Source organism: Scleropages formosus, chromosome 14 (assembly GCF_900964775.1).
Source record: "Scleropages formosus chromosome 14, fSclFor1.1, whole genome shotgun sequence".
Taxonomy (NCBI): Eukaryota; Metazoa; Chordata; class Actinopteri; order Osteoglossiformes; family Osteoglossidae; genus Scleropages; species Scleropages formosus.
In genome coordinates this window covers 7,436,047-7,462,157 of record NC_041819.1, presented here as the reverse complement: position 1 = coordinate 7,462,157, position 26,111 = coordinate 7,436,047, and the positions used below count along the sequence as shown (strand labels likewise).

Sequence of the window (26,111 nt, the reverse complement as noted above, 5' to 3'; positions counted from 1 at the left end):
CGTCCTGGGTGTGTCCCCTCCCCCTCCGGCCTTACGCCCTGTGTTGCCGGGTAGGCTCCGGTTCCCCGTGACCCCGTATGGGATGAGCGGTTCTGAAAATGTGTGTGTGTGTGTGTGTATATTTAAAAAAGCCGGGGGCACAGTGGTGCAGTGGGTTGGACCGGGTCCTGCTCTCCGGTGGGTCTGGGGTTCGAGTCCCGCTTTGGGTGCCTTGCGATGGACTGGCGTCCCGTCCTGGGTGTGTCCCCTCCCCCTCCGGCCTTACGCCCTGTGTTGCCGGGTAGGCTCCGGTTCCCCGCAACCCCGTATGGGACGAGCGGTTCAGAAAGTGTGTGTGTGTGTGTGTGTGTGTGTGTATTTAAAAAAAAAAAAAAAAAAAAGTAATAATTTGCAGAAAAGATATTTGACCGTTATCTGTGGTCCTGCATAGCAGATATTGGTTCACATTGGTACTTTTTATCTTTCGGTTTTATAAGTTAACACGATGTTTTTCATAAATGGGTTTGCATTTGTTCATTTAGCTGATGCTTTTCGCCAAAATAACTTGCAATTTTAGTCTACTTACAAGTATTTATCTATTTATACAGCTCAGTAATTGTACGGGACAAATTTTTTGGGTAAGGATGTTGCTCAAGGGTACTATAGCCAGATATGAGATTCAAAACTGCAACTTTTGGATTGAAAGGCAGCAGCTCTAATCACTGCACTACCAGTTGCCCACTCCTGTAAGAATTATTGTTACAATATGGTTTTGCACAAGCTAAGTCTTATGGTGTCCTATAACTAAATCTTATGGTCTCCTATATGGCGTTTATTTGTTCAACTGGTTATACATGATTTTTTAGTTATACATGCCATCTCAGTCCCACAGTCCACATGTAAGGTGACACTCCACTGTACTGTATGAGTATGAATTGTAATAGAGAGACTCCTAGAGTTACTTGAGCTATAAAACAGGGTGCAGTTTTCATTGTATCCAAAGCATCGCTGTCGGCAGTTCTGAAGTCAAGCTCTCATTCGGTTTAATCTTTTTCATTTTGCTTACCTGTGGGTCTTCCCCATGTGCATAGCTGATGCCACACAACAAACACTCAGGGGCATATTTGACTTTTAAAAAAGCAGTCATCCCGCATTCTGTGCTACAGACCTAATTGAATGAGCGAAACCCCAAAGCGGCGGCACCGATTTTGCACATAATCAACTGTTAAAACAGGGGAAAAAGTAATCAGAATAACAGTGTGTGTTCTTCGGATCAGCTTATTGAAAACACCACTCTAGCTCCCTGACCTGGTAATTAATTACTGTAATGAAAAGAAAACAAGACGGAGGCGAGACAAAAGAGGCATTCGAGGACCTTCTCGAGGCCGAGCGACAGCCTGTGTCTCCACAGTACCGGTCTCTACACGGCACCGGGACCGAATCGCTGCTCCTGCTGCTCTTGTCTCGTCTCACCTACAGTAGTGAGCAGCCCAAATGGGACGAGAGAGGGCGGGGTGGCAGGACACAAAGGGAGCCCTCTCTAAACCGTGGCTTGTGCTCTTCGCTTCAAAGACGGCCACCGCGGGCCGAGGAATGCGCCCTCCTCCCCAACCCCACTTCCAGATGCAGACGGTGCAGGGGATGTTTATTCGGGACGGACACCCGGTGGTGGGCGAGGCGCGGGGGCCCAGCGGGGGCTGTGTTCGTGATCGATGAGCATGGAGCAGGCTTGACGGCAGGGCAGGACCTCCGTGAGCACCGGACCTCCAGCGCTTGCTGGGGTGGTGTGTTGGAGGTGGGAGGGGTCCGACGTGGTAGTTACTGGGAACGCACTCGATGAAGGGCTCTTCTCAATGTTTTTCATCTTGACTGACATGTTGTTAATTAAATAGATGTTCATTATTTTAACTGGTAGGCAGCTTTACTGTTCCCATATGCCGAACGGTGCCTGTGGTTGAGGTAAGTGGTGCAGTTAGCATTTAGCGATTGTCAATTCGCTGGCACAATTTACGTCCGGGTTTTTTCGTAGCGTCAGTTTTGCGCAGCCTACTAATCCAAGTCAGGGGCCGAAATTTGTTGGTCCATTCCTGAAATTCTTCCCCAGCTACGCCCTTCTCTCGTTCGCCTCTATAAAAGTGCCCCCGGTATCGCCAGTTAAGGCGGTGTCTGCGCACAGGCAGCCGGCGAGCGCTTGACCTTGTGTCTTTGAAGTTTCTGCCGAATTCTTGTTTGTCTTCTTCACCATAATCAATGAAGTAAGCAGCAAGCCCTTAACATCTCAGCTGGGATTTGTCTGAGTGCCTCCCTGGACGGCTCTGTCGATGCAGTCAGATCATTACTGTAAACCCGAGGCAAGGAAAGGCAAGATTTATTGCCTGCTGCTGCAAAACCGTCCCGTCGTCGTTTAACTCCTTCCATCTGGGTGGGCATTCCTTTGGTACGGTCTGCCCGACAACTACTCCCCCATAGATAGACAGACAGACTGACTGACTAACGGGCATCTGTTGCAGAAACACACACATACATATTTCTATATTTTTTGTTACTTTACACTTTACATTCCTTCTTCTTAAGCGAACACAGGAACGTTGACAACAAAAAAATGAGCTGTAGCTATAAGTGACCTACGTGGTGTTTGCTCTTAATGAGGGTTAATGAGTGTAGGTACAGTATGGGGAGGCTTTGATGCTTTATCCCATGGGGGGAATACACACTTCCTCACCAGCAGGTCTGGCTGACTAGGGGAAGACTTGGGGGACTGGGGGTTGGGTGCTGGGGGTTCATGCAACAAGACTGTCTGGCACGTGTTAGTAGAAAGAAAAGAATCAGAATCAAAATGAGTTTTATTGACCAAGTATGCTGACGCACACAAGGAATTTGCTGTGGTTCTAGGTGCCTCTTGTCTTTACAAACAGCTGACACAGAATAAGAGAATAAATAGATAAATAACATCTTTACAGAGTGTACAAACACAAGAAGTATAAACAGTAGTATAAATAGTAAAATAAAGTAAATAAATAAGAATTCAATTACTAAAAGTGATCGGATATTGTTGCACTGACAGGAGTCCTATAGGGGAGTGTTAACTCTTCATGATAGTGATGGCCTGTGGGAAAAAACTGTTCTTGTATCTGGTCGTTCTGGCGGACAGTGCACTGGAATCTCTGCCGGGGGGGGGGAGTGTAAAGAGTTTGTGCCCGGGGTGTGTGGGATCACTTATTAAATCTGGCCTGTTCAAGTCACCCTGACACCTTACTATACCAAATAAATGGAGTTTCTGCTGCATACACTTGAGTAAACTCTATACATTTGTACATCACCATGCTACTAGGCCATGTGACAATGACACTTGTATGATCAAGAGTAATTGGGCCTTTGGTTAAAAGGAACAGCCTAAAATGGTATTTACTGGGTGTAAATTGAGGCAAGTAAATATTTATTTTTGAAGGTACTGTCAGTGAAATGTCAGATGTACAGAAAGCACGCTGGGTGTTGTTCACAAACAGACCTTGTACACGGGGCTAAGTGTACATCTGTAAACCTTTCACGATGGCGGTGGTTTTCAATCTTGCTGGACGTGTTTGTTTGCGCTATCAAGACAGATAATTTCTCAAAACCGCACCTTGTCAAACTGAATCAGTGCCTGCTGGTATTTTGTGATGGAAATAACACTGGTTGCTGAAGCCTTGCCGGATGCTAAATGGAGAGCCGAAGAACATTGATCTTTTGAGAGCGCAGAGCACATGGAAGAGCCAACGTGTTGCAAACCTGCCGCACTGCTTAGAGATTCATTAACCTTAGAGCCGCACCGTTGGCAAGGGCGAGTCCCATTCCCTGACACTACAGTGTTGTCAGGTGCCCTCTGATTCGGAGCAAAAGTCACCGTTGACAAGTGAAAAATGTCACCGGCCAGATGAATCCTGGGGAAAGGAGTCACTTACTCAGCCTAGTGTTATGATGAGCTACACCAGCTGGCAATGCAAGCTGGGTCGCTGACCACGAGAGGCTAACTCTTGAAGGAGAGTAGGTCAGGTATGGGTGGCAATGCATCATCTCAACCGACGCCCACATTTCTGCACCTCCATCTTATTAAATCTGGCCTGTTCTCCAGAGCTGCTGATCCCAGCCTTCCAGCAGCCACTTCCCCCTGAATGCCAAGCATAACAGTGAATAGTCCAGGTTATTAGTGCGTGAAGAATGGCTGCCCTGTGAGTAATGCTGCAGCCCTCACTTGGCAAGGGAAACACGCACCCGCTTTGAGAAGGACTCTTTCCCCACGGTCCTTTTGGACAGAAGACACCTCCTGGTGCAATCTCACAGAGCCCTTGTATTCTGATCCCAAGCTCAGATTATATCTCATAACCAGTGCTTATGGAGACACCCAACATGGAAGCTCAACAGGGTTGTGATTTGCCTGGCGCTCACAGAGAATGCCAGTGGAGCCACCTTTAAAGGTTGAGGGAGTCCTCTGAGGAGAGCAGTGACCTTTACAGGACGCTGCTGTTTGGGGGATCTGGTCTTAAAACCAGTGTGGCACTGGGCTATGGATGCAAAAGCATGGAGGGAAGCTGTTTTCACAAAAGCTACATCGAAGCACTGAAGCATTGCATTTCCATTTTTATTGAAATTTTTTTAATGGATTCTTTTACCCTATATGGTTTGACATACAACATTGTATAATTATGAATAGCATATATTTAGCATACATGTAGACAGCTACTTCAGTGGTGTTTACCAGCAAAATGATGGTATTAAAAAAAGAATGACCCTTTGATGATCGTGTGCTTGTTTCTAAAGCTTTTTGTCTATTGTTAATACACTTGTGTATACTGTGGGTTTTACTTTGTACTTTGCTCTGGAGAAAAGTGTCTGCTGAAGGAATAAATGCAAATGTAAATATTGGTATCTGCATAAAGCCAAATAACACAAACAGGTTTGTTATGTATGGTGTACGTGGTAAACTAAGGGCAGTTTTACTTGACAGAGGACGTCCTAGGGTATTCAACTTTACAAATACGTGAAGTCTACAAATATGCTATGCAGTTAAAAGTCTCTGTAGTTAGCGTATTTTGCCTTGAGAACCTGAGATAATTATGCATTTATTTATTTATTAATTTAATTAATATTTCTCACCTAAAAATTGTGTGTTTCATTGTGACCTGCATTTGATTGAACTTCAAGTCTGTGCTGAGGGCATTTTCACAGGGTTGGTGGGTCAGCTGCACATCAGTAGCGCTTTCAGGAGAACACTGTAGCATCACATCAATTTACAGGTAATATACAGAAAAATTACAACTGTATTAATTTAATTTCTGTGTAAGGGCACATTTCGGTGATGTACAGTAAGAAGTAACATACTTTGTTGAATTTTTAACATTTTTTTATGAAGACAAATCAGGCAAAGAGCTACTTTGATGCATGCGGTACAAGTACAGGTACAAGTGTGACACAAAGAATATTTGTTGTTGCATTCAGGGGTTACTCTGGCAGACAGCAGTGTGACGCTGTTGTTTCCTGTCAAAAAAGTCATTTGTTCTCTGTTTTTACAGCTGAAACTCTGCTGCCTTAATGCCAGATGTTTACCATGAGCTGGATTGATGATATAACAAGAAAAACAGCTTCAGGAACATTCTACCACTTCATGGGTAGCTCCAGCCACCGTTTTCATGCTTTAAAGCCATATTGGAATGTATACATATATCATTTTCCGTTCTTTTCAGTTCTTTATAAGCTAATTTTTCTCCAATCTTCAAGTACTGGAATTTATCTTATCATCACATAAAACACATTAAATGCAGCGTAATGCCAGATAGCTTCAACGCTAGTGTATTGGACAGTGTGATTTGTCCCTCTTCATCAGGCTAGTTTTTACAGTACATTGGAACCATGTGTCTATCAGCATTAATATAGTCTTTACTCTTGTTTCTGTAGCCTGTGATATAGAAGTCACTTGTGTTCCCTGACATTTTAATTGGAGGGTTTGTTACGGAGTGCTTGGCATTCATAATGAGGGCACTGCCATTAATACTTTGATTTACATTTAAATGGATATCAGAAGGTTACTCTAAATGCCAATGTCGTGTGCCACAGATTGTTTTCAGATAACTGTCATATTTAGAGGTACTTCAAAGCTGGGGTATAGTGGGCATAGTTAGTGACTAAATTGGCTTGAGTTGATAGGAGGATGTCATGAAAAGACAAAATATGACCATAATTACATCTCAGTACATTAGCCATGGTTTCATGTACATGTTGTACCACATTTTGGTCCTGTTCAGTTCATCATAAATTGTACAATTCTCATTTGTGCTTTTGTACTGATTGCGGTATTATAAGTAACACAAAACAAAAGAGAAAAAAAGAAACTAAATGCTTGGCACCAACCAAAGGTGTGCTAAAATGCTTAATTAAAGCTGGAGAGTCTTTATTTTCTACAGTTTAAGTTTTCAAATGGGTCCCGTCTTTTTCAGATGACTGACAGGGTTGCTGCTCTTAGTGAAGGATGGGAAATCCTGAAGCATCTATGATACTTGTACATTGTTGTTCAAGGCTTTAAGGACAAAGCATAAATCCTAATTGCCTGCTGAAGTGCTTGACAGATCAATGCTAATTACAGAAACACACAGTGCTCACTTGCAGAAAATTGTCTCTGCGTATGGGACAAGCGGTTCAGAAAATGTGTGTGTGTGTGTTTCAAGGCAAATTGGCATCTTTATTACCCATCATTTTAATTGAAGTAATTATGAGTACCGCCGTGCAGGACGCTTTGGACTAATCTAGAACAATGGGAAGTGCAGAACTGCTCTGCAGGGTATAACAGTAGATTTTAATAAATAGATCTTGAATAACAGAGTTCTGAAGTATTGCAGAAGTTAATATTTTAATTTTCTTCTGTTATTGCTTGTATGTTTTCATTAACACTTGCTCATTTGTAGCTTTAGGCAGTGAGTTGGGATAAGATGCAGGGATGTGCTTCCTTAGGATTCTTGTGCATTTTTATACATAATTTACATTTACATTTATTCATTTAGAAGACGCTTTTCACCAAAGCGATGTACATCTCATAGAAAATACAATGTGTGCGTTACATTAACAGAAAGAGACTTAGATGCAGACGCGTGATTATTAAGTGCAGTTAGTTTGTTTCTTTCCACCATATGAACCAATGTACATCACACAAGTTGCTGCATAAAACTTTAACAGAATATCGATGATTCCTGATCACCTTCCTAGTAATTTTTTTTTTTTTTTTTGGAGATACATATAAACGTTTACGTTACATTACAGGAGTAGCTGTGTAAAGGATTTATCCGGGCATGATCTGAAAGTTAGATGTGAAAATATGTAAAGCAAAGGGCCGGTTTGAGCAACCAATGAAAAGCACTGTCACCTGTGCCAAGGAGCTGAAGAAGTGGCCGAGGCTTTCAGGTCCACTGGTGAGAGTCGTTCTGTAAGTTTAAGAAATGAGACCCATTGCACCAGTTCAGTGTTTGCTTTGCCTGTGTTCATCTTTTTTAGCATGCATCTCAGCTAACACCTGGATTAGCGGTAGGATCGGTGTACAGGATCCTGTGGGGAGAGATTCCTCCCTTCCATGGATATCTGCGGCACTCTATATACGTCAGGAGCCCAGGCTGCTGTCTCCTCTCTGCGGGCCTGTGGGACCACTTCGGGTCTGTGTGTCCTGTGTTTTGTTTTTGTGGTTAAGAGATTAGGAAGTGCTGGCATTGGAAAGTGTAGAGAATCCCAGTTAAAGCAATGTTTGAATTTTTGGTCATCTATCACAGCTATCCTCCATAATGCTCCCACTTCAGGATCACACATTTTCAAGCTTAATGCATACTGGAACTGCTAATTTACCTATTTTATTTAGCCAACACTTTTCTTCAAGGAAATGTACTGGGTGTCATGGGGGGCCGAGAGAACTGGGATGGCAGGACCCAAGTGCGGAGTCGTTCATCTGGATTCAGGGGATCAGGCAAGTTCTCGGTGTCGGGGACAGGCGGATGGTCGATCGATCGGCGGTCGGGGTCAGAGCAGGGATCCATGGGCGAGGTCAGGATACGAAGCAAAGAGTCGGTCGATTGGCGATCGGTGTTGAAACGAAGATCCATGGACGTGGTCGGGAGACAAAGCAAAGGGGCGAATACCGCGGGATGAGAACTGAGAACAAGGGTTGCGTGTGAACTGGACGTCACGAAGGAGGACGGTTGTCTCTGATGAGATTCCGCAAAGGTATGGGAGCTGAGGAGGGTCTTTTAAAGGGTGAGCAGTTAGTCAGGTGCTGTTGGCTGAGTTGTGGGTGTGGACGTGACACAGTAATAAACTACCTGCAATTATTTGCCTATTTATACAGTTTTGTAATTTTTGCTGGAGGAATTCAGGGTTAGCACCTTGCTCATGGGTACTACAACAGGGAGAGGGACTCAAACCTGTGACCTCCTGGTTCAAACGCAGCATCTGTAACCCCTACGCTACCTCCTGCCCTAAATCCAAAGAGAACTGGGATATTAAGAACATTAGAACTCATGTCCATTTCTGTAATCTGTAAAGTATGTTCCATGTGATGGCTAGCTCTAAATGTAATCATTTTTTTTCCATTGTCCTGCAATTAAAATTCTTGACTTATAAACAAATTAGGGCAAAAAGATCTGTTTTGGGGTCATACAGCAGTCTCTGTCAAAAAACTAAACAACTCATTGTACAACTTATCCATGCTTTGCTAGAAGAGCTGAACCCACAATTTAACAGCTGACTCTAGAAATATGTTCTTTCAAAGACCAGGATCTGGATTTACGCATGATTTTCCAGAGCTTGAAGCCTTTACATCTGGACGAACATTTGACGTCAACATTCACGGCTGTGATCACGCTCTGCTCATGCTCCATTCTTAATTTTGTTGTTTTAGAGAGAATATGTGTCGTGCCATTACCTGGTAACGGGAAAATTAAGCTTGGAGTGTGTTTTGTAATTAGGGAGAGCATGGACCTGTGTAACATACAAGGCCAGGTGTACTAATTCATCATGACAGGGTGAGCAACACACTTTTGGTTTGAGAAACTAAAGGTTCAGCACTTTTGTTTGTGAGCAGCTCAGCCATGATTAAACACACTGTTGAAAAAGCAATTGGTGGGCCTGGCTAATGGCAGCGTAAGTCAGTACTTGTCTTTTTTGAGCATCCTGTAAAAAATATGGTGAATAGTAACAGTTTGTCCCTAGAAGGTCCCGCTTCGTGAAAATATATCTCTTGTTCTGTAGTTACACTCCATTGATTGCTATTATGACAGACTGGCTACTTGCACAAAGTCCATTGAGCACAAGAGGACAGGCAGGGTGCTTTGGCTTCAGTGACAGTTGGGTTGTCGTGCGGTGGGAAGGCTTAGGGATTTCTCGGAAGTGATGGAAACTACTACCAGCAATGTGGTGTTGGGCGGTTGAAGTAGAAGACCCTGACTGCTTGTCTGCTGTCCTCATTCAGTGCAGACCAATTGATGTGTCCTGTCCTGATGAGGCAAGTTGTGGAGTTCATCGATCGGGTGCTGGGAGTGGGCCCGCTGGGGGAATCGCTTTTCACAGGCCAGCGTGCTTTAATCCTCCTTCAGATGTGTTAAGAGATTCATCAACGCAGCAAATACTGAGCCATAACCTATAGAGAGCAACTGGGACTTTGCAGCACTTAAACTTGCACATGCTAATGAAAATGATAGGAATTCACTGGGATGGCCATCGATAGCACATAGCTACCGCTAACAGCTCTATAGAGTGGCAAACGCATGGTTCGAAATGCCAGCTCCAGGATGCTGTATTGGCACAAAACGAATTTACAGAGTGCAGTTTGGCTGAAGCAATCTTCGTATTCTGTTATGACTCGTCCACTGTGGCATGGAATTACCCAGCCGGAATTTAAAATATTTCACGGGGCAACGTGGCAGTTTGGATTTAATGAGTTTGATCTCTTCCCGGGGCCTGTTTGTACAGGAATCGCAGGCACACGGGGAAAAGTAGAGGTTCCGCCTAATTATGAGCATTTGGAATCGGACATTATTCCCCAGCAGTGTGGCGTTCTGCTAAGGTCTGCAAACTTTTACCCATTATTCTGTATTGAATGTGATACATTCTCCTGCAGCGTCTGCACTTCTCTGAGTGCTCCAGGGCCCCCAGGACACAGAGAGGGAGTTTAGCTTGGACAGGGACTGATGTACTTCTGGGGTAATGTGCGGATGGAGGCAAAGAAGAGGGATTCCCTCCGCGGGAGGCAGGGTCAGCCTGCTGGAGGATGGTTTTGACAGTGGCAGGTTGCGAGTAGAGAGGCGTAGGACAGTGAAGCCAGGCGGAACGGGGAGGAGGACGGGAGAAGGTGAGCCATCGATCCGGGTGAGCAGCTCGTCACCAGCTGACCTTTCAGCTGAGTTATTGTCCCACTGACTGGCATAACAACTGTGATAATTGTTCTGGACCTTGGCACCAGATGGGGGTAGTAGACTGTGTAAAATGTCAGGCTTTCCTCCTCCACACCCGCCATTCATACCCCGCTTAGTAGGTTGTGAGTTTGGAGGTGTAGTGGGAAAAATATACTCATCTCTCCAATCCCAGAGAATCTTAATCATGATGATGGATCACTGAAACTTGAAGACCCAGTGCTATTTGTCATAGCATTCATTACCCAAAGGTCTATTTCACAGTACACACTATATATATATATACACACACGGGATATATGTATTTTATTTTCAGGAAGGATTCAATTCAGAAAGGCAGTGTTCTCATATTATCTTTAATTTCTATTTTATTCTTTGCTCCTTGTCTCTGCTGATAGATGCATGGTGTTGGCCACCCACTGAAACAAATGTGCGTGTGTATGTGGTTCGGGTGGGTATTAACACTGAGCTGCAGTCAGGAAGTAGGAACTTGTCTCCCATGGCACAGAAGTTGCAAAGTCCTCTCGGTTCACAGCCAACCCAGGAAGATCTCTGCACAGCGGTTTAGCAAGTCCGCTACCACATCATTAACTGGAGGAGTGTGCTGTTCAGTCCCGGGAGCAGAAACACTCTCTTCCAGTACACCAGATCAAAGTTCACTCTTAGTCTGCACAGTGAAAATCCAAAGTGATGTAGGAGCAGAACTGTAAGGAATTATGAATTCCCTTGGTCTACGGTGTCTTCGAAGCTCATTAAAAAGGTGCCATATCACACTGTGTGGTGTCAGCCTGTTAAGAGTGTAATTAAATTTGTGCATTGGATATGGCCACTGTTTGGCCCCTGTGGGTGTAAACATGGCTCCAGGCGGTGGTACGGGTGAGGGCCTCTGGAAAAGGAAGGCATGGTTGTTGCACCAATTCCACGTGACCCCTTAAAATGCACTTGGGAAGAACATTTCCTCCACAATCTCTGGACACAGAGAGCCTCTTCAAAATCAAACAGACCGACAGAGGGCCAAGGGATGCTGTGTACACACAGATCCACACACCTGCAGACAGGGTTGTACACACATACGGTCTATGCACATGTGCAGTGGAACATTTACATTTATTCGTTTTGCAGATGCTTTTCTCCAAAGTGATATACATCTCAGAAAGCAAGAATATGTTACACCAACGCACAGAGAGATCCAGATGCAGGCACATGATTCTTGAGTAGAGTCAGCTTGTATAAACCAGCACACATTACACTAGTAGCTCACACACACACATTGACTGAAACCGCTTATCCCAAGCTGGGTTGCGGCAAGCTGGAGCCTAACCTGGGAACACAGGGCACAAGGCTGGAGGGGGAGGGGACACACCCAGGGCGGGACGCCAGTCCGTCGCAAGGCACCCCAAGCGGGACTCAAATCCCAGACCCCCCGGAGAGCAGGACCCGATCAAACCTGCTGTGCCACCACACCCACCCCCCCCCCCCACACTAGTAGCTGCATTTCTGAAAAAAATAAAGATAACATGATACATGTTTACTGAGCACACGAGACATCAGAGGAGAAGTGAGGCCAAAGGAAAGGCATTTTGAGACCGTTCTTGAGTGTTGAGAGAGATTCAGCACTTCTGAATGAGAGAAGGAGGCCATTCCACCACATCAGAGCCAGAACCAAAAACCTTTGTTCTTTTGGTTTTGGACCTGTTGTACGTGGGACCACCAAGCAAGCATAGGACCGTAGCAATCTGTCTGAAGCATAGTGAGTGGGACTGGGGACCAGATCCATTGATGGTCTCACAGGCCATAACCGGAGTCAGCAAATGCACACAAGTTGGCGTATGAACAGTCACACTCAAATGCAAATTTGAAAAAAGGTAAACAGATCCATGCAAACGAACTGAATATTCCCACATAAGAAGCAGACCACAGCACGAAATGTGCATTCACAGAAGAACACTCACAAAACAGCACATACGCAGACAAAAAACACATACACAGAAATGTGCGTGGTTCCCAATGATTTACACTTCAGGAATGTCAAGAATTTTGAGAAACTGCTGGAAAACTGCAAGTTTGTCTGCAAAAAAAGACATGCACGATCGGCCTGCTGGATTTTATTCTTATCGCCGTTGTCCCCAAAGAGCACATATGGCAAAGCTCTCCATCGCCACCAGCAGACCTCTTCTCACACGCCGATACAATGCGAGATAGTCACGTATTCACAGGCGGTTGGGTCCATCTGTCCGCTGTTTGCGGAGAGTACGGTTATCGTGACGGAGCATAGGACGAAGGCGGGCATCTGCCTCAATAGCCAGAGGCAGCACGCTCGAACCGGGATTGTTTCATTACTGGTGCCTCTGCCCTGTCCCTTTGTGGAAATAACATCCCCGTTATCAGTCACGCCCTGACACTGAGCGCACATTAAAGCAGACCAGTGCAGTCCCAGCACCCCTTGGCTGACCCCTGCTTCCTTTGTCCGTGTGATAGATTTATCGGCAGGGCTGGAGTCCGTGTGGTCCGCCAGGTCCCTGGAAGCGGACAGCGAGGAGCCTGTAAAGCTGCCGCAGGGGGGGTTAGGTGACGGCCAGAGCAGCTGTCTTTGCTCCCCCCCAGCCTGAGCCCTGTGCATCCCTGACCGGCGGCACAATAGTGTCCACGTTCCCAGACAGCTGATTATTATGCTAATATGCTTGCTTGGTTCACAGCTATTCTTCCATTTTCTTTTTTTGCAGTGTGATTTTGCCATTATGTTTGTTTGGGAGGTTTCTGGGTAAGGTTGGGTTAAAAAGTTTGCCTGGGAAGGGGTCGAGGGGGAGTGCAAGCCAGCAATTCCTTCATTATAACAGTCAAGCTGTAGTTTCTGCTGCTCTTCAGAGGCTCTGTGAAAGTGACCGGAGTGTGCTGTGCTACAGGACCGTGGGGTTTCACCTGCGCCTTGCCTCCTCCATCCAATAACTCACTCAAAGTTTGACCCTGAGCCACTCCCGCATCCCTTGGGGCGCAGCTCTACGAAGTTAGCACCAATTAAGAAACTCTGTACATTTTGCCTTTGACCTGTGAAAGGCTGAATAAATTCTGTTTGTTCTTGGGCTCATATTGGAAAGTGAATAAATTTGCCGGGGGGTCCTCAGTCAGGTGGGTCCCTCGCTGAACTTACTGGGGGTTCTGTGTCCATGTGGACCAAACCCCCCTATCAGAACCAGTCTACCACCGGGGGATGAACACTTCCAGCATAACACAAAAAGTGCACCTAGTGTAATGTTACCGGCACACTGTGGGACTCATCCAAAGTGTCCGTGTTAAAGAGCCAAACAGCAACGGAGCATCGCAGCCTTTTTTAATGGCTGCAGGTGGTGCTGTGGTTAATGAAACTGATGCCTGCTGTTGTAGTACCTTTTTGGGAGTTCATAACTAAAAACTGATCTGGGAAAATACCCGGCTGTATAAAAAGGTGAAGTTGCAAATTATCTCAGGCGACTGCTGAAAACCTGTTAATGCCTTAAGGTTTACAAAGGTGTTTATTTGATTTATTTGTTACATTTCCTGACAATTTGTTTACGCATGAAGAGACATCCGCAGTTTTTATCATGCACTTTAATTTATTATCATTATTCTGAGATGTGAGGGGGGTGCGGTGGCGCAGTGGGTTGAACCACCGTCCTACTCTCCGGTGGGTCTGGGGTTCGAGTCCCGCTTGGGGTGCCTTGCGACGGACTGGCGTCCCGTCCTGGGTGTGTCCCCTCCCCCTTCGGCCTTACGCCTTGTGTTGCCGGGTAGGCTCCGGTTCCCCGTGACCCCGTATGGGACAAGCGGTTCTGAAAATGTGTGTGTGTATTCTGAGATGTCAGCACATGCTTTAACTGTTCTGCAAGAAGTATTTACTTGAAAAATGTAGTGTAATGTTTTGTATTACTGCGTTTTTTTCTCCCTATTAATTGAAACATTTACACAGATACTATCTTCCTTTCAGAGCATGCTAACGTGTGTTTCACCAAAGTGCACACGCACCTTGCATTTTGTTTGAGGTTCCTTCTGCAGATACATTCAACATTTAAACATAAGCAGAGGGAAGGCAAATAAATGCAGCAGCAACAAATCTGTGATTAGGGTCTCATTGTTCTGTCAGTGATCAATGTTTGCGTTGCTCCCTGGAAGCTGGTGACACTCGAGTGGGTTTCGCTCATCTGAAAAGCCTCAGCGAGGTCCTTCAGGTTTGGATCTGTGCTCTGAGAAATGGCTCTCCAGCACTGAAAAGCCCAATTAAGCTATCTGATTGGATGCACATTTGAATATCAAAGGGTCCATTTCAGGAGCAGGAAGATGTCAGCACAGTAGTTGCATTGTGCGCGGCACGAAGGAAGGAAAAGTAGGTTCGGCAGTGTAAGCGAACCCTGGGTTTTTAGATTCTCTTGCGGAAAGGCTGAAACTAATCCCGCTGGAGCTCTGGGCTCGGGAACATAAAAGTCCACTTGACCTTGTAAGATGGAAGGTTAAGAGAGGTAAAGAACCAGGAAGTCGTTTGTTTTTCTTAACCGTGCTTTCAGCTTCGCTCAGTTTTCTTATGGCACTCTTGCAGCCAACCGCACGGGGCGGACTGGCCTATAGTCAACATATACCAGGCGGTTTCTGGTTTATGTGAACATGACAAGCAAAAATATAACATCAAAATTTGTATTGAATCAGGACTCCATTTCTTTTCAGCTCTGCTTCCTCTTTCCTACTTCCTGCTTCCTTCTTCCTGTTTCCTCCCTACTACTTCCCGTTCTGTTTACAGAGGGAGACTTGTAACAATTCTGTAATACAAAATTCCACAAGGTAACACAGTGGTAAGAGCTGATGCCTTTGGACTTCGTGGTCATCTGTTTGAATCTCACCTCTTGCTCTGTGGCCTGTGAGCGAGGTACGAACTGCTCCAGTCAAAATTACCCAACTGTATAAATGGGTAAAATCATTATAGTGAACTTAACATTGTATGTTGCTTTGGAGAAAAGTGTCGCCTGGACGAACAAATGTAAATGTCTTCCTCTTCCAGTTTCCTGTCTGCTTAGAGGAGATTTGGCTCTGAACTACAAGGAATAGACTTCTATGAGTGACTGTATGTGCTTCTCACTTTGTACTGAAGGGAAGATTCAAGACATGGCACTTCTCTCCCTTGAGTTACCAGACACTTAATGGCTGGCCTGTCATCAGAGCCTACGCTCTGAATGCAGGCGCTCTGCTGGAGGTTTCCAAGCTCCAGAACAAACACATAAAGGAGATGCCATCGCACCTCCTAGCTCTCCTCTCTAAGCTGTGAGCTCATAGGTGCCTTCTGTATTCGCTGAAACACGGAGAAGCCTCTTGAGAGTGCCTCGAAATGTCTCCAGCTTGTTCTGCACATTTTCAATGTGTGTATTTGTTTGTCCCTGCGTGCTTTGAATTACTTGTTTTAGAAGTTGTTTACATTTTTCCTATTTATTTGCTTAGCTGGCCAGTTTCTGACCGTCTTTGTGATCTTGGAAATTCTTTCTGTTGCTCTCAGTTCCTTCTCGGACTGCAACAGCTACGAGCAGCGAGGGCATTGTTGGCCATTTCTGTTCGTTAGAAGACCCTGCAGTCATGTCCGAAGCCAAATGGAGCATCTGTTTCAAATAAAGGCATTCTCATGTCGAAAGAACAAAAACTTCTGCTGACACTTGAGAAACTGTATCACCTCATTTACATTTGTGCTGCATATTCTACAGAAAGCATTGTTAAAAGATCCATATCTTTCACGCTGAGTGCTTTTCATTTGGTTTTCACCGTAAATTCTTCAGTTAAAACCAAATCTTCCACATTTAGGAGGACTTTGGACAAGGGCTGTGTGTGCGAGAGAGACTCAGATGCACTGTAGGTACAGTGACTGAGGTTTTCAGATACGTGTCTTGCTGTTGCAAACTGAGATACCGCAGCTGGAGTTCATACAATGTCAGCACAGCTTTGGTCCAGTGCAGTAGATGTCCTGCTCTTCATCTGACAAGAGTTGTGTTTCAGAGTTCAGCAAGTTTAATGAAAATTTCAAAGTTCTTCAAGGTATTCCTCATGTTTGAAATAGAGAGCAATGTATAGTAGGCAAAACATCTTAATTAAGCCACCCAGTGGCTTATTTGAAACTGTAAGCTGTCTTCTGGATAAAGAAATGGAAAAAAAAAAAAACATATTCTAAAAGAGGCTTATTAATAAACTGCATTTTCTCATATATGGATTTACATTCATTTATTTAGGTAATGCATTTCTCCAAAGAAACTTTCAAAATTAATCTATTTTAAATTTTTTGCCTATTTATACAGCTGGGTCATTTTTACCAGAGGAGTTGAGGATACATATCTTGCTCAAGGGTACTACAACAGCAGTTGGGATTCAAATCTGGGTCCTTCGAGTGCAAGGTAGCAGCATTTACCACTATGACTCCTGCTGCCAAATGTGAAGCCATTTGGAATATAACATTGGCTGTGCAGCATATGTGTGTGTACTTCTTTAGTGCCATATAGGTTGGGCATTAATGCGTGAACTGCTCTCTGTTCTCCAGGGAATAAAACCATTTCATTATAATATAGACTTTAAAAAAGGGAACTAGTTGTTGGTTCACAATTAGTGTAATTGGGACCTCTATATTGAATTTATTACATTCTTGTACCTCTTATACTACAGCAAGTGGAAAAAAAAATGACACAAGTCATCCATTCACATGCACAGTTTTCTCATTGTTGTGACATTTTGACAGTGATTTATCCTGGACTTTTTGCCTTATTCAGGAAGGATTCTATGCTGTCAGTATTACTAGGTGATGTTACACAGTGATATATTTTGGAATTTGCTAACATGCAACAGCAGTAAGTGGGATGTCTGTCATGTAACTAAATAACAATAAAATAAATATTTCACCTAGCTAAAGGAAACAAGGCCAATGACCTTATCACATTCCCATTTGAAGTGTCGGTCATTCGTCAGAAATTCGACAGCAGTTTGTAGAACATCCCTCTGAGTCACTCACTGATCATGTACGAAGTGAGATCACAGCCTGTTCTTAAACAAATGGTGTGTGGTGGGAGGCTGGGAGAGATATCATCCCAGCTTGCTGACCTTGGAGCCAGGAGTGTCACACACTCCATCCACTCCTAAAAGGAAGAGTGCTTCCTCCCCAACACCTCCTTTTTGGAACAGGGAACAATAAATCCAGTCACACTCAAGAGAGCTGGACAGTGCTTGACAGGGGTCACCTGGACAGCATATGAAGTACACTCTGATGAGGAGGCAAGCTTCTGGTTTCTATCACTGGTTGATTATCAGCAAGGATCAATTGCTCACAGCTTATTAAAGCCAGTGCAGTTATGACACAGACTCTATGTTTCGAGAGAGCTTATTTAATTTAATTGGTGTGGCTTTATATCATGTTACTAGTTAGCCTTTTACAATTTAGTCTGAGATGAATACTAAAAACCCGATAGTGCAGTTAAAGCATTTTGAGGGAGTTAAATATATTCCATTTCTTAACTGATAGTTTCAGTTTTTTACTTGCGTAGCATTTTATTGGTTTAGAACAACAGGCAGGTACAACGTAGGAAAGCTTAGAACGATGGCAGTAGAACAAATGCAAGTGCATTTCAGCAAAACCATCTGTATTTTTGTTTTCTTGAAAGAGAAGGACTTATTGGAAGCTCCATCAGCTGTGTCATTATTTCTGTCTGACTGGTGTTGGTGGTTTTGCCTGGGAAACATTTCGTTATATTCAGTATCCTATGGCATAAAATAATAAGGCCAGCTGGTGTTTGTCAGCCGTATGCAGTGGCTATGGTAACCCCTACAGACCGAAGGCTGACGTGAAGCTGAATCCCCTTGTATTGCTTAGACTCTATTGCGTGCATTCATTCTCGAAATCCTCTCAGCGCTGAAGGCCTTGTCAGGTAATCAAGAGAGCGCTGTGCTTCTTCTAACGTGACCATTGAAACCACTATGACATTTATGGATCTGTTGGAGTCTAATTGCTGTATTGCTGCTTCGCCTGCTATTGCTGGCCCTGCCGCCTTCTCCGTGATGGTCTCAAAATACAATTATTTTCCCTTAGTCTAAACATCAGTTGGTGACTTTAATGGCTGTGGGAAATGTGCTTGCTGACTTAACCACGAAGGTTTCCATCATGCATCAGGGGTATTGGTAATGTAATAAGACTACAAGAGTGGAAGAGCTGAATGGAGATTTTGTGGACCCCTGCTGATATCCCTGTAGATATCTTTCTCCTCAGAATTATACAGTTCATTCCCAGGAGAAGAGATGTCAGAGTATATTTTAAGTCTAGCTAGTGTGTTTAAATTTTAAGGGGTGTATTTGCATAATTGTATACTTTTAAATGCATCTTGGGAGAAAAAAAAATATACACACCACTGTAAGTTTGTCACTAATCCCTGTGAAAAAATTCAGTACGGCTTTTGTGGTCCTTTTAGGAGGAACATCTTTTTACCCCTCAATTTATGATATGGGCAGAGTTCTTGGTTTCTGACCGTCTGCCTTGTAAAGTTGCTCTTTATTTTTGTCTACCGCGGAGCTCCAACGATGCAACATGTCTGTTGTGTGGCTGCCCCAGACGACTGTGATTCCCCAGTGCTTGTTGCTAAGTGCTGCATCCCCTTGTCTTGCAGCCTGTCGACCTGGATTCTACAAGTCCTCCTCTGGGAGCATGAAGTGCTCCAAGTGTCCCCCAAACAGCCACACCTACCAGGAGGGGTCCGTCCGCTGCACCTGTGACAACAACTACTTCCGCTCGGAGGGAGATCCTGCGTCCATGGCTTGCACTCGTAGGTCTCCATCATGTCATCTTCATCTCTTGTCCACAATCACTACCATACGCACCCCTCAGGGTTTGCAGGAGATATGTACTGTGCCCTATGTTTAATTGTTTTCTTGATGCTGAAGTGTTGCATTTATGTAACACTATAGCAAAAAAATTATAACAAATATCACTGGGGAACTGTTTTGCTAGGATATGGAACCTGACTAACTCTACTTTTCTTATAGTGCTAGAATGGTTCATATTTTCATTTGATTATTTGAAAATGGATGACCAGGTTAAAAAAAAACAAACCAAATATTTAAGAAAAATGTATTTTGTTCTTTCCAACTCTTGGTGAGCTCATCTTGAAGTGATAGTTATAATGTGTTCCTGTAATTTAAAAATGGCAGAACTTCTGATCTGCTTCAACCCAGTTTCAAGGGCTGTGCAAAATAATGGTCTGTTTGTTTACTTGGTTTGCCGTTTTGACCTACGGTTCTTTTAAGACTATGGCTTTGACCTTAACCCACTCTACTTGGTGAAAAATACATGTGGAAGGCAGATGCTAGAGCTGTAAAGCAATAGCCGAAAACCTTGTCTGTAAATCACTGTGTAGTGATCACCGTTAGGTCACTTAACACTAAACTCTTGAAAAATTGTATAATCTGAGGAAAAATTTAGTATGATTTAATCTACAGGACATGCAGTATAGGCAGCATAATGAAGGAAAATCTTTTTCTTATTAATTCAAATAACAGTAAATGTATATTTAGCTTACAGACACAATTGGGATGGGAGTCTGTTTGTAAGACAATTTGATCATAAATCCAAAGTCAAACATCAGTAAAAGGTTAATAGACTAATAATAGACATCTCAGATTATTCACAGTTAAAGCTCTGTAAAAACCTTGGATGTTTTTATAACTGACAATGTATACCTTTTAAAACTTTTTATTTAAACATATTTATTATCTGTAAGATAAATTACTGAAGATAAGAGTACTTTCCACAAACTATTTTTAATCCCTATTGTTAACTGATTCATCCAATAAACAATTTCAACGTGTCATTTTGTTACTTCAACTCATTTATCATGTTGTTATTGAACAGCCAGTGCAAGTTCAATGCAACCACTTTAGAAATTAGTTGAAATAAGGTGGTTCAGCACATCTATTCTGGTTGGTTGAACATGACTGCTCGCTGTCGGCTGGGTGTTTAAACACCCGTCGTAGTTTCCCCACTACACACAGATATTTTATACAGTAGATGGGAAGAAAATGCAATTTAAATAAATAAACTTGAAAAAATGTTCTGCGTCTTTAGCACGTTGTAACTTGACATGCGGAGTCAGCGTACTGTAGTAGCACTACGCTGTACCTCCGTTTATTACTTAACTTTTACCTTACTTCACTTAAGCTAAAAATCTTTTCGTAGATTACAGTTGTTATAATTGATTCTGCCCACTAATACCCTAAACTCTTATTAATCATACAACTGTTCCTACCACAAAGAGAATCATAATTAAGAGAAAAACAGCAGACCCTAAGGTAAAACTGTCACTTAATGCTTCTTTATCATCGCTGTGTACCACAGAGATACTACCTAGGATATCCTCTGAGAAATCACAGAATTACTGCATCTGCTGGAAGCAGCATTAAAAGCAGCTGTTTGACTGAATAATGATTTGAGATGCCGCTTGAAGCCTTCGAGCTGAAGCTTTGACGCTTATCTAGACGTCTTTTCACAAGATAAGCTGATTGCTCCCTTGGCTCCCATGGACAGAATGCACGTAAGCAAGATGCAAATGTATGTTTTAATTGGCAGAGGTGCTGGGAATGTCAGTGTGACCAAACAAGGTAAATACAGAAAAAAGAAGTTATTCTCAGGGTTTATGTGGCAGATGGCATCTGCTCTCTTAAAAAGATAAAGATAAACACTAAACATTTTGCACCAGCAGGCATACTTTTGACATATTTCCTTGTGTTCCAGGCTTCACTCGTAGTTCATGACTCAAAACCAGGGTGGTGAGAAGAAAAAAGGTTGACAAGCACCACGTGTGTCGATTTTTCAAAGCTCTTGCTGTTTAGATTTAGTGTTTCCTAGCACTGTGTGATTATGAGTTGTGCGGATGTTGCCACGGCTCCGGTGCTGTGAGTCATTGGTCGCTCCCACAATTCCACGGCTGCTTGACACAGAAGGTCTGCTTTAGTCCTGGCCACATACCTCAGTCGTTCGTACCCCGGCTTACAGCTAAGCTGCTCCCTGCAGTCTGCGAGCTTCTGTTCAGTCACACGTGTAAAGCTGACATCAAGAGGCTGTAAGCACTCGGCCTTCCGTTTTTCATTCACTCTCTATTGATAGTTGCTTGTCCAGTGCTGGATCCCTGAGGTCCAGAGCCCATCCTCGAGTCTTAAGGCACTAGGCCAGGCAGAGTAAACACTGAACAGGATGCCAGTCCATCACAGGGTAGTCTCACACACACACACACACAATCTAGCTCATTTAGAGTCACCAGTTCACCTGAATCATGTTTTTGGACTGTGAGAGGAACCAGAGCAGAGGTCTGAAGAAGAAGGTCATGCAAACTCCACCTAGACAGAGCGGGGAAGTACCCCACACCTGATCACTTACTGAGGAGCTACCTGGTGCCCAACCATGCCACCGTTTTGTCCTTAAACCATTAATACATGATAATAATAGGGATCATTGCCACAGCAGGTGTGTATGTTGTATGCAAGCTAGTGCAGTCAATTCTATAAATGAAGCTAGAACAGTCTTTTACCAATGACTGAAGTTGCAGGCTCGGTCCAGCTGTTGCCGTCAGGTTGCAGTGATATGAAACTAATTTACGCTGTGTGGTTAATCAGCCTGGCCACGCACAGGCACAGAGACGTGCAGTGCCACTGAAACGGCAGCGAGACCCCCAGGCAGTGTGTGGGATGCGTAGTGTCACACCCCCCTCTCCCTTACACAACCCCAGGAGCAATGGGAAGGAGAAAGGGAGACGGCTCTTGGGAGCAGCCTCTAATGCCTTCTACACATGAGCTGTAGCGTAACGCAGGACATGACTTACAACTTCGCTATTCCGTTAAGCCAGAGGAAACTGGGAGTCCATAATGGAATTATGAAATACTGCCATACTTTTCTTGGCTACGTAGGGGCTTGTGTGGGGTGCAAGGCTAAACTGTGTGCCAGTAGTGTTCTGGTGCTTGTCTTTCTGTCATGATTGGAGTACAGTCTCACCAGGTACTTGACAGGAAGGATTCCTGTAATGGGGCATGAGGGATGTGTAAATTTAAATCAAATAAACCCGCAAGTTTCATTTTCTGACAATGTAGCTATGTCCCATGTCACTTTCTCACCATGTGTCCTTCTTAGGTCAAGCCTGGTATGTTCTTTTTGGCTCCGTCTTCCTGGTGTTGTACCCAGAGGGCTGGTACAGTTTTTCTGGAAATATTCAGGAATTATCTTTAATTGTAAAAACATTTTATGTGTATGTGTTAAGCCAGTTCTAAGGCACATGATTAATTGGCGTCCCGCTTCGGTGTGCAATCCTGTGTGGTGCGGTTGCTTCTCGAGGCCACAGTGGTGGGACAGCATGGTGAGCACCTCACGGTTAGAGGAGATTTACCTGTCAGTGCGTCTTGTGATGCTTGTTTCACATTCCTCAGTAATGAGGACAAACTGGAGAAAAAATGCGACCAGCATGGGAGAGAACCTGGGCCTCTGTGGAGGGATTCATGTATAATGTATGAAGGCAGGTGTACACAGTTTGGTTGGATAGAAATGAAGTGCCATGTAAGTTTTGTATTGCCACGCAACATCTTGTTTTATTGCATCAAGTTCAAGCCCCTTGATCCTGCTCTCCCTTCAGAGGCTAAAGGACAAATTCCCCGCAGGTGATGTATCGGAGAAAATTTGATATAATCTCTTTTCGGTCACAGAGGGGAAACTAAAGCCGCTTAAAGAAATGTCGAAATTAAGCCCTGATTGTTCGAGTCAAGTGCGGGAGAGGAGCTAAGGACTTGGATCTGTCAAACAGAAATCTTTACGAACTTCGGATCAAAGCAAAGAGGAATCCAACAAGCAAAGTCCCTGCAAACCACTGTTTTCCTGTATTGTTTTACCATCGGCATTGACTGCACTTGTTGGTCTTGCGGCACTGAGTTATGAGTTACAAGTCCACTTGTAAGTTAGCATGCAAGCTTTGGAGTGCTGGATTTTTTAATGATAATTCTATAGTTTGATTGCATGAATCTTGTTTTATTAGCACATGCTTTTGCTGAAAGAGTGGTTTCATTCATTTATTTTATGCATAAATTCAGGTTAAGTGTCAGTCAGAAGGTACAACTGCAGAGCTCTCATCTGAACCAGAAATCTTCAACGTACTAGTTCTGTGTTTCGGTCCATTAATCCCTGCAGAGAAATTGAAGGTACAATTATACATGATAGAATATTAAATAAACTAAAAATAGTAAAGAAATGGCAAAATGGCCAAAATAAACTGCAAAATCAACATTTACAAGTTACAATTATGCTGGGCAATTACGAAATTTGAATTATTTGACTGGAAGTATGGAGGTGGACGGCTGTTGATCATAAGGGTTTCTGTGTACGCCATGTCTGAATAATGTGGTGACTAGAAGAGCTCATGGTGATTATTCCATGGAGGGGATGTGAGCCATTGTGGACACTAACTCACTACCCATCTTAGCCTCTACCACTACATCCTCTGAGTTGGGGGTCATTAGATTACATTAGATGAGAACTGTGTTGGTCCCAAAGAAAACTGCACATTCTGTCTTCTTAAGCCAATATTCTCTTCTCGGATTGCTGTAATGGTGCCAAAATGTGCACATGGGACCTCTACTTTTTTGTGGTGTTGTGGCATTGACTGTCATGGTCTTGACCCTTCTGAAGAATATTTTTTTATTCACCGTTCCCTTGTCTGCAGGGCCACCCTCAGCTCCCCGGAATGTCATCTCTGTCATCAATGAGACTTCAGTCATACTGGACTGGAGTTGGCCATCTGACACGGGTGGCAGGAAGGATGTGACCTTCAGCGTGGTGTGCAAACGTTGCGGGCTGGGCCGACCGCCATGTGAGCCGTGCCGGGGGTCCGTGCGCTTCCTTCCCCGGCCCACGGGTCTTAGCAACACTACAGTCACCGTGACTGATCTGCTGGCACACACCAACTACACTTTCGAGATCGAGGCACTCAACGGGGTGTCCGCCCTTGCACCCTCTCACCGCCAATTTGCCGCAGTCACCATAACAACCAACCAAGCAGGTGAGCCCCCCCATGTTCTTTCACTACAGGGTTCAGCGGTGCCCTTTACTGGTTTTCTGCATCACTTGGCAGCACACAGCATCCCAGGCTCTCCCTGACATTTCTGCGTTGCATTACTTATGCAGACTTATGCAGAAGTGCCTCGAGCCTTTAAAGTCAGCTCACCAGTATGAGAATTTAATTTCAGCGTCATTCCTTATTTTGGACAGCATGTACAGTTTATTAAATGGCACCTAAATTTGAAACACATTTAGAACGTAGGAAAATTCACAGAAAATTGTTTTAAAATCTCCACTGCAACAGTTGCTTTATGTATGCTGATATGCTCTAATGTGGCTTTTATAGAAACATACCATGAAATGTCACAATGAAGCGTTTTTAAACATTAACGTTTATAGTTAGACTTGTAGAGGATGAGAGAGTACTGGAACCAAGAATAGCCCACCCCTCACATACGGTGTTTTTTACTTTTCTCTATAGAGGAACCTTAAATGTATGGTTTCGGAGTAGTGGTACTTCAATACAAATCGGATTTGTAAGGCTTTTCACTTCTTTTATGTGTGACTGAGAAGTGTATAAAGTGCAAAGAAGTTGGCAGTTTTGCAGGTTGTGACTCTTGTTGAACAGGCTGGACTCTTTCATTGCTCACAGTTTGAGACTTTATTTTCTTAACTTATAGCAGGATATTTTCAAGAAATACAAATTCCACCAGTGGGTATCTTTTATTATTGTTAAGTCATTAACCGTTCCATCAAACACAAACATACACACCTGTTAAAATGCATTCAGAAGGCAGACCTGTAATCGCAAATACATTTGTTTCAAACAGAGCAGTATAAATTTTTTATAAAAAATAGTTCAGAAAAGTTTTTTTATCCTTTCGTGATTTTGGCTTGACATACCTTAACTACTGTAACACATTGCTTTGTTTGAGGATATAGATCAGTAGGTGATGTCTCTCTGGGGTTTCAGTGAAGCTTCTGACATTTCGGATCCATGGCCATCTGCTACCAATCGGGATTGGGTTTCATCTCTTTTTGTTCTTCGGTGGGGTGCTGCGTACCGTCAGTCCTGTACTGTCTTTTAAGCATGATGGGGTGATGGATCTAGAAGGTGATTTAGCGCAGGGTCTTCAAAGGGCTCAGTGAGGTACAGGAGTTATGAATGCCATGAAGAGTAAGCAAAGGAGCAGATCACAGGGGCAAGATTTATAGTTCTCCTCCTTCCCTTCACTAAAGACAACGACTTCACCTTTTAATCATCCCCAGTCCCGTTCTGTACTTTGCTGCATGGGTTATACTTTGCCAAACGACTGTATGCTCACAATATCAAGAAAAAAACGTGTTTTTACGATATAAAAATACTAGTGACAGCTAGGCTTTGAAACAAGCCCAACACTGGCCCTGACTTTCTGCTTCGAATATTTCAAATTGTGTAGTGACACGCTAAAGTCCTGGAAACAGCTCTCAGTTGCCACAAGGTTCAGTAGGAATTTAATGCAGTATCCACCCAGAAGGCTTCACATCACTCACCGTGTGTTATATTTTACATCCCCTCGGTCCACCCTGTGCTTTCGTTCCTCTTCCAATTCCAGACATTTTTACAGTCGACTGTGTAAGCTGTGGTCCGTAATATGGACTATTGTGCA

At 43.8% G+C, this 26,111-nt stretch overlaps 1 protein-coding gene across 2 annotated transcripts in view; it reads left to right on the top strand.

Moving 5' to 3' along the window:
- The window catches only part of LOC108920562 (ephrin type-A receptor 3-like), a 77,798-nt gene that overhangs the window by 22,151 nt on the left and 29,536 nt on the right, over positions 1-26,111 (top strand). For both annotated transcript variants that reach the window (XM_018729406.2, XM_018729407.2), the window contains exons 4-5: positions 19,043-19,198; positions 24,128-24,463. In XM_018729406.2, the coding sequence (XP_018584922.1) occupies positions 19,043-19,198; positions 24,128-24,463 (492 nt within the window). The remainder of the gene's footprint in view (positions 1-19,042; positions 19,199-24,127; positions 24,464-26,111) is intronic.